Genomic DNA, 10,185 nt, shown 5'->3' on the forward strand with positions numbered 1-10,185 from the left:
TTGTAGGGATTGTGCCTCTTTTCTGTGTTTACTTTAAGCAGTCTTGACCTAAGAGTGGCTTGTCACTATTCTGACCATGTGAACAAGAATTTATTTTACTTTGAATGTCTAGTGTGCTTTCATATCCTCAGAAGAATAAGGATGAAAAGAAACAAAAACGCAAATACTTTAAGTCAGATAATAAGAACGACAATTAAGAGAATAAAAATAATAATAATAATAATAATAATAATAATAATAATTATTATTATTATTATTATTATTATTATTATTATTATTATTGCTCTTCGGTCGGTCGTTACTCTGTTACAGCGAAACTGGATTCTAAATGAATAAGACAAATGACTTCTCTAAACAGCAGAGATACAATTAATAGGCTAAGAGAAGTGTTTACACACTTCCTAAAACACAGAAAGAGGAAAAAAAGCGATGACAACATTTCTCGTGGAATACAAAGTCTACTACAGATAATGTCAAGTGCACAAAATAATTGGCATCAACATATTTAGCTTACATGATGTAAGATCAAAGAATAGCAAAACTATTTATTTGTATACAACTACTAGGCCTACGTGATAGAAAATATCTGGGAGCCACCGGTGTAGCTCAGTCGGCAGGCGGGTTTGTCTGCTGATCCGGAGCCGTTATCAGGCCCGAATATTACTTGGGCTGATTACTTGATTAGGTTTATCCCAAGGTTTTACTCAATTGTATGGTGAATGTTAGGTAATTCCATGGCGAATTCTCGGCCTCATCTTGCCAAATAGTATCCCGCTATTATTAATTCCGTCGAAGCTAGTAGTTGATACAGTGTCGTCATTGATTTTATTACAGTTCCATAAAGATGACATAATTGCCCCAAATGGTATAAGTCTATAGATTACATAAGCTTAGTTATCATCAATAGAATGTTTTGGAATATGTAGCCATAAAATAAGGTTTCCAAATAAAGTCATTATAAGCTGATATTTAAAATACCCACTAACTAATATAGGTCTAAGAGGATATAATTGAATCTGATTTTTGCTGGTTGTTACAATGTTCACACGTTAATTTTACCTCAGTTAATAATTTTCTGGATGAGACTAACAAAAATTACGAATACAAAGTTCATACAATATTCGCCAAAGTAATGCATAGTGTAACACCTGTGTCGAAATACCATTTGCAATAATACTAGTCTGTACTAAGTCGTAATGGAATCTAACGAGATAGGATTTCCAAAAATTTTGAAGTACGTTAACGTAGTGAGATCAACGAATAACTTAGTCTATAAGCCTATCAAATTATCTGGTTAAGAACTAAATATTGCTTGCAATTCGAATGCAGAAGATGTAAATATGAATTACAGACACGAATAGAATCGAATGATAAAATAATTTTCATACATGACTTTTAAAAATAATCTCTGTTATGAATTACGAAATAAGTTAGCCTATATTGCACGAATTTTCTATTTATTGTCTATTAAGTCTATATTTAAAGAACTTAAAAAAAACATACAAACTATCTGTGAAATATGAATTAATGTCCTTGAATTTCGAAGTTGCCATAACATTTGAATGCATAGGCTTATGTGGCGTTGGTATTTTCATTGTAGGCTCGTTAAGAATTGCACTAATTATTTCATTTCATTTCTGTATCCATATTTTACAAATTTGAATAGTCTACATCCTTTTCCTTAACATTCTTATTTCAGGCTGACGGAACTTGAGTGAGAATTATGTTATTTTAAGTACTGACACTGTTTCATATCGTGCTGCAGAACTCGCTGTAGTGTTTTGTTGTAGCGTTATGTAGTTATTGGACAAACATAGTTTTTCCTTATTTAATAGGCCTACTGACGAAAGCTAACTTACTAGCTTATAATTAGGCATATATTCGCCTGTTTAGGCCTCTACGGTAATATATATTTTTTTCGCAAAATAATGAAGCAGTAATCCTTCGTAATCAGCAACAAAAAAACCTGACTAGAGACAGTTTAAATTTGTACATATTAAAAAATTCACATATGTCCGTTTATTCTGGAAACTATAGCAGTCCAGTCCATTAGGCTATTTTCCTCTTCTAGCTGTAGTTGGGCCTACATTTAGTGTGTCTTAGCATGTCTTAAAAACAAAAAAACTTACTCATATTAAAAATATAGGCTAATTTATGAATGGAAATAAACCGATGACTATGCTTTAGGTGCACTTAAAGAGGTATTGCTTGTCAGACAAATAGACTAGTCTACTTTATCCTGATAATTACGTCCACTAAGATTCTGTATTATTTACTGCTAGTCTATTGCATTTCTATGTTTGCATTTTTTTTTTTTAATTTTCGTTGGCTGAATTTTGTTAAGGTAGGCCTATCTCTTATTCTATTGGTTTAATTTATATTTAATTGTGTCCAGTACGCCCATGTTTCTATGTTTCCAATGTGCGTAGGCTACATCAATAATTATAAGTAATAGATTTTGTAACTTAAAATTTTACCTCACTTATACGTAAAGGAAGAGTTCAAGTGTAAGTCATGTGATGTAAAATGCAATTTAAACTGCATTTATTGCTTTAAGAATAAACAAATTTTATAGTTTTTAATAGGCTATATTAATGTTTCCTCCATGAATTTCTTATAATTAGGTCTATTTCCAAATTTTATAAGTGAAGTTCAGACTACAGATACGATAAGACTTTAAATCGTATGTTTTGTTATACAAAGTAAGATAGACCTTACGTCTTACCAATAAAATAACAATAATATCGATAACATTGTTATTTTTTGCTTAAACTATTTATCTCATTCAGACACAATCAGAATATGATGTACGGCGATAATGATGCAATAAAAAAAGGCGGGGGAAATAGGAATGGTGGAAGAAATCCTGTCTGTATGCCTCTTCTTCTGTATTAGGCTACCATTAATCTTATAAAATTTGTAGGTAGGTTTAGAATATAAAACATTGGTAAATAAATAACCACAGATTTTCATGGTAACATATTCTACAAGACTAGTTTTTTTTTCACAACTATGAAGTCACAAAACTAAAATTAAGTAACAGAATACTAGAGTTAGTTTCGAAATTTGAACTGTTAAATTTGAAATATATAATTTATTTCCAATTTTAATTTCAGTGTTCGTTTAACAGTAAATTGCAGTAACAGTAATATTTCCCTTATTCACAACGAATAATAAGTTATGGGGTGGTTTATTAAGCTAACGTAGATACACTGTCAACCATGGTCACTGCAGTTGACACTCACTATAGCTTTCTAGCTAGAAACAGCGATGAGTTTTGGCTTCATATGAATCTGTCCATATGCGATCTAAAATACTTAGCCCTAATGAAATATGTCTACTCGCTTAGAAAATCAGTCAGCTTTGCACCATCTCGTAAAAATAACGTAATCTGAAACTAATAGACGTAGGCTATGAAATTAGCCTATCACTGAAGGCATATTTTCTAGGTGTCACTTCAAAATACATCATCATCATCTTCGACGTCATCATCATCATCATCATCATTTTTGCACTTTTTGTCCGTTTCCTCACTGTCATTAGAGCTTTAAACCACTACTAGACATTCGCAATTTGAGGAACTCGCTTGTAATGTAGTCAATAAAACCATATCGTAAGATACACACGCAAATATGATATAAGGAACACACATAGCCTATATTTTGTATGGAAAAAAATAAAGAAATGCACTTACAGGCCTAGGCTTATGCAAGGACTCGAACTCGGACTTACTATATTTGTAACCAGAAACGCTACCACTTCAACCGCAGCGAAGATCTCGTCTCAAAAGTATGCAATGCATTTCGTTGTCCATAACTTCATACTTGTACGAGTCAGGGCTGATGCTATATTAAGTACAGTCTGCATGCAATATAAGTGACAATGTAAGTTTACATTTACGTTTTTCTACTTCATGTTCAAGTTTGGAGAAATCTTCAGTGAAATTAAAAGGAAAATGCTGCTGAATTAAACGCAGATATTGTTCCACTGTCATCTACCTATAGAATTTGTATCTTCATTAAGTTTTTTTTATGATAGTCTATGTTGTAAAATACTTGTAAATAGGTAACATTATTTTTGTCTTGTTCCACATATTAAAGCTTCAATCCTAATGTAAGATCTATGGAATGCAACAAATTAAATTAATATAAAAACGAAATACTCTGACATTTAAAACTACTTCTCACTATGCTCTTGGGAGTAAGTTTCATATTTGGTAAGCCTGTGTTAAGCACACTATCTATAATCAGTTTAACTAAAATAGGTCTATAAAAAGAGTGTCATAGCCGTGGATAACAATTTCTAAACCTTAGATAACTCCTAAACAATTTATCCTACAATTCACACAATATTCTAATCGCTAAAATATAACTTAGAGATATAGGTCATAATTGGTACCGAATCATATTTTTATCCTGTTACTAATGTAAGGTTTTATAGCAATTACTTAAATAATAACCTTAGGGCTATGTGGATATATAACACAAGTAAAACATTAGGTAACTTATATATCAATATTGTTAAATATTTTCATAAAATTAAATTATATTTTATTTATAACTAGGCCTAAGCTTAGGCCTATGTTCTTTAAATTTTAAAACATTTCTAATTAGAACTAGGACCCAACTCTCGATGGCATTGATAAGAATATTATTGTGTCTATTGGTTACCGTTACGTTTCTTTTAATTTATTTTCATTAAAATTACTGAGACACAATTAAGCAGCCCATATTTATGATAAGTAAGTAGACCTATAGCTCGATCATATCTTACAGATGTTCTTATAGACTAGTTGCATTAAATGCAAAAGCTTATTTCGGGTAAGAATGATATGTGTATAATAATTTTACTTAATTTTATATCTAGTTCACATTTAAATATTCTTACTTTTACGCTAATAAATGTAAAAGATTAATAAAACTGAATTTTATACATTTCTTAATCAACGCTGTACTAGCAAGACAGAAACTAAATACACTGATGTCTTAAAATCTAGCATCGATTTAAATGTATACGCAGTAGGCCTACCGAATGAACAGTTATACTGGTATTTAATTTATTGGTACTTAGATCTATAATTATTCACTTTCATAACGAATGATTTCATAGGTACACGAGGGTAACCTACAAAGTCTAAAGAAAAGTTTAGGTTATTGTGAAGAAGAGTCTGTATGCATTAGTTTCTGCAAATCAGTTTAGTCGTGTGATTAAACAATAGGCTAAGGATTAAAAACGTAAGTTATTTGTTGAAGTCAATTGTGAATAAATTCTTTCAAGTTATTTTACAAAATAGATAATGAAAACCACTGCAAATTACAGCATACTAATAACACTGTGTCTTGGTCACAAAAATAAAAACAATTAAAACTCAATCATTTTTCATTATTTGGACGACATGATGACGACACTTTCACTTTAATGAAATATGATGCTGAAGAATTATCTACTATCACCTTGCTCACAACGAACTTTTATCTGAAGCACTATTTCATTCAATGTACTTATCCTAAATGCGACAACTGTATTAGCCACAATAAAATAACTGAAGTTAAAAATGAAAACAAATTTTGAGGTTGCCAGAAAAGATTTAAGGATAGTTGAATTCAGTAATTAAGAATATATACTTACAAATGTTATAAGTACCTAGTAAATAGAGCTCTAAAGTTCCACATAAGTTATTTGCTCAATGAAAGTAAATAAAAGTGTCAAGTAACAAAGCACGTGCATTTTTATAGTTTATATTAACTAACGCATGTAAGCCTATTATAATTGTTATTAAATCTTGACACACGAGTGCTTAATAATTTTGCAATAATGTTTAAAATTATTATTTATTTTTGTTTTCGTACCACTTTATGTAGGGTTTATAGTTTCGTAATTATTGTAACAAGTTTTCAGAGACAACAGAACTTCGATTGAACGCATTTTCTTATTCGTCTATTGAACACATAGCCTACAGCTCTAAATTTTAATTGCGATTGGCAATTATTACACTTACTATTTCATTTATTTATTTTTTTATATTGAAGTAAATGATTTAAAATTGGCGCACAAATAATTATTCAGATTAAAATATATCATTGACATTAACATAATTAATTCGTCACCATTAATATAAATAATAATACCGTTTGAATTCACACCATTTCATTATCAGTACAGTCGAGAAGTTCTACCCATAAACTTAGACAACATCGCAGTGCACACGAGGTTCGATCTTTTAAACCCTATCTTGTAAACTATATTGAGAGGCAGACGTTCACAGCCAGGGGAATGTGATTAAATTAAATTTATGAGTACACGAACAGTGTTTATATAACTGGGCAGTACTCTCAATTGAGGTTAAAAACAATACCAGCAGGGATCGAAGTAAATTGAAAAGGGATGTGAGGGCATTAATAACTGAGCTGTTATTATTACAGGGTTTTGTTAGGGAATCTCAGCTACAATTTGTTGATCGTAATTCATTTAATTACATGTGCACAAACCTAGCATCAACACGTTCAACAAAAGAATTAGCAATAGCATTTAATTGAACGGCACACTTAAGGTTATGGTCGGTGCGGCTCTGAAATAACTCGACCTATTGGCTGAAACGCCGAGGCCACTACCAGTACACATGCGCTATTCATCATTTCACTTGTTTCAACCACTAATTATGTACTATGAAATTCACCAACACTTTAACTTACCGTTCATAATAATCTGTCTTACTGCAGATGACTTCATTTCACCCTGCGATCTGCAGTCGGTTCGCGTAGGACGTACAATAAAATCATTTGTTCTGTTTTATATAATGTCACTGAATTACACTGGATTAACTGGATTGTGTTTATCATCACAGCGGAGAGTATGCGTGGCTTGTTTTAGGTTATAATTCCACAGGTCGCTGGATTTCTATTTGTTTTGTTGCGGATAGCGAGTTAATTTACGTGAAAAGTGATGGGCTCAACTCCAAACGGACAAACCAATAGCCATTCAGAGTTAAATGGAAATGCGCGTGCCTTTTGTTAGAATCCGCCCTATTTTCAATAAATTAAATGTCACTCTAAGCTTTCAGTTGCATAATTCGGTAATCAATTATATTGCCTATTTGAAAACAACTCGCTGCTTCCCCAGGTTTTCTTGTGTTTAGAGGGCTACTCCGCACTCCTACCGTCGTTCCCGCAGAGCGCCGTGCGCCGTGTCACCGGACACATGGGTTCGCGCGCGAGGGTGACACGGGACTGCGGGCGATCGCGAAGGCAGCACGCGGGCACAGCCGTGCGCCGCGCCGGGGGGGTCGCAACACCTAGCCTATGTACAAGAAGGGTTACGTTTTCGGCGACTTGCCGGAGAGAAACAGAGGGTTTTGGCGACGACGAGAGGGTAGCATCTCGGGCGTGTCGCGCCATGGGGGTGAGAGACGAAGAGAGAAAGAGACGGACGCTCCGAAATGTGTGTATACCATCGTCAGGAAGAAAAAAAGTTGACCCCCTCTTCCACCCCTTTTAACCTCCCCCGCATCCAATGTCGACCTGAGAAAGACGGACATGCGCCCGAGAAATACGCCTGATAAGAGCTGCGCCGATGACGAGGGCCAGCGGAGAGGCGGTGACATTCGTAAGGAAATGCAATCCCTTCGCCCCCCCGGTGACACCGTCGCGTCCCGCCCCTTCCTTGACACGGCGTGTGACACCCTCTCCCTCCCCGGCACTTGCGAAGTGACATACAGAGGCGTGTCCCGAGCCCGCCGCACCTGGCTTCGGTCCCTGTCCCCTTTATCATTGATCACTTCTTGCTTAACCTGCGGGCGGACTCGCCGTCATTGCTGGAATTCCTGGCTTGCAGCAAGACTCAAATTTCGCACCTGCTAGTTCTCTGAGCACCTCACGGCATAAAATCAGAAAAAGAGAAACCAGCCCTACAAGAGCACAGACAGTAAGTTAAGACGGAATGTAAAAAAAAAAAACATTACAACTACAAACAATTAACATATAGACTATGTTCCTACAAAGAAAGCACTGAAAAGACTAGAACTATGTGCCGCGATGGGCATAGAACTCAGTACTTGAGGAAGAAAATAAATAAATTATAAGAAGAAGTGTATTTCCTTCTAAATCGCATTGTTTACTTACTTTTTGCAATGTCTGTTGTAAAGAAGCCTAATGAAAGTGAAATTTCATTTTCAATTATTAAACTCTGAACGTCTTAGAAAGAGAATTAGGCATAGGTATCTATTTCATCTGTGCTTGATTTAATTGCCTATAATACTCGAATAATGGTCTGTAAACGGGAAGTCCAGATAGACCCGGTATTGATGTGAAGTCAAGAGTAGAACTTGTGAGTCAGAGCAGAGAGTCTCTGTTAGCGCTCACTAGATGGAACCAGTGGTCTGAAGCAGCTCTCAACTGCGCACCCTTCGCGCTTGTGATTGCTGTTACCCCCACAACATTACCCGAGTTTTCTTTTAGACACTGCGCGGAATTGCAACGGATTATTGACTAACAACTGCAGCTTCTTACCACTCTACTATTCTAGCACAATGAACTGGTGCACATTTCACTCCAAGTTCTTCCTCAGTGTCGCCTGTCAGTGAAGTGATTTTACAACTTATGTGTACCGTATCCATTCGAAACACGTAAATTTTTCATAATTACATAAATTTAACCGCTTTAGTGAATTATTTTTTTAATCAATACAATTTGTGTGGTGGAATAGAGAAATATTTCCATCAAGGAGCTCTTTTGTATGAAATAAAACCAACTATAACTTGAAATTTAGGCCTAAGTATACAATAGATTCTACGTTTTATTATTGTGAAGTAAGTCATTTTATGTTATCACCTGCTTACCTATGCCCATTGTCGAGTAAGACGGTATCATTCGTTTATCTTGTTACCATTTAGTCATTGCAAGCAGGCTACGTCTTTTCTTAGAGGTAAGATAGCAAATTACACTCAGTTCTGTTACACTTGTTTATTCATTAAAAAATCCACTGTGTTATTTGTTTTATTCACACGAAATTTTCGAAGTAATAGGTTTATCCTATTCACATCATATTAAAATCAATGCAGATTTTAACAAATCTTCATGAGATGGTGTAGACTATTAACCACACTTTAAATCGGAATATAATAAAAAAAAATCGCCACTAAGTTGTGTTTTCACAAGTGATACAGCACATTATATGTCATCTTCTAAAGTTGTATGATAGCTGTTGAAATATTTATGTGCCATCGTAACACAAATGCACTAGAAACTGTAGAAAATACACGTTTGATACAAATCCGTCGACACTCACATGTGTTGTTCAGTTAGGGTAGAAGCGCGCAGTTAAATGTATTTTGATTACTTCACACATTTTAAAACCGAGATTCATTCACTGCCACTTAATAAAAAAAACAACCATGAGACGAAAACTTTTCAAGTCCAAGCATTCGCACCACTTGCAGTCATTTCAGGAGCTATATAATATCCACTTCAGAAGTGCTGGTATTCACAGTCATGATGAAGCACAACTTGAATCCAAGACATTTAATTCGTTGTAAATCAATATCGGAGAAAATGTCACTGCACTAAAAAAAAAAGTATGACTTGTGTCCGTAACAAATGAAGGTGTTGAGCGTGATGTTATTCGGCTCCCACAAGCTCGCTGTTCACGCCACGGTGTCGATATCGTCTGCAGGTGACGTCAACACGCCGTTCGCTGCGTATCACGCTCGTGTCCACACCGGGCGACCGTCAGACAGTCACTGGCAAAGGGCGACACTACCGCGGTCTCGTCCTTTCTCTCCCCTACCGGTTTATTTCCCCTCCTGCCACCACCATCATCTGTCCAGTGCCCTCCCCCTCCGCCCATCAGCATAACATCCTTGCGGGATTAGGCCTATGAGATGTCACCGACGAACCAGAGACAAGAGCCGGGCCAAGGGGCGGCGACTACGCTGCGAAGGATTCGTCACTCGTCATCCGCTGTCCTATCGTCGGGCTGCTTAGCGCAGGTGACACTTGGTCCGATGTCGCCCCGACGCGAGCGACGCGACACGTGTGACGCCGCGCAGACCTCTCCACGCGACAAGCATCTGCAGACTCCGAGCCTTGCAGGATCAAGTACTCTAACTTCATTACTGATAAATCACACACCATCAGGACTGACAGTTGATAACCAAACCTGGAGTTAATATTTTATAAACATCTTAAAGAC

The 10,185-nt window shown here is 35.6% G+C and overlaps 1 protein-coding gene across 3 annotated transcripts in view; it reads right to left on the reverse strand.

Annotated features, from left to right (window-relative positions):
• Positions 1-9,732, reverse strand: part of LOC138709175 (zinc finger protein basonuclin-2-like) — an 893,892-nt gene extending 884,160 nt beyond the window's left edge. For 2 of the 3 annotated variants that reach the window (XM_069839738.1, XM_069839734.1), the window contains exon 1: positions 6,693-7,203. In XM_069839738.1, the coding sequence (XP_069695839.1) occupies positions 6,693-6,729 (37 nt within the window). In that variant the 5' untranslated portion in view covers positions 6,730-7,203. Of the gene's footprint in view, positions 1-6,692; positions 7,204-8,833 lie in introns of those variants that run through there. The other variant, XM_069839735.1, reaches the window with a different exon arrangement.
• Positions 9,733-10,185: the final 453 nt, after the last annotated feature.

This window comes from Periplaneta americana, chromosome 11 (genome assembly GCF_040183065.1).
Source record: "Periplaneta americana isolate PAMFEO1 chromosome 11, P.americana_PAMFEO1_priV1, whole genome shotgun sequence".
In the NCBI taxonomy this organism is placed as follows: Eukaryota; Metazoa; Arthropoda; class Insecta; order Blattodea; family Blattidae; genus Periplaneta; species Periplaneta americana.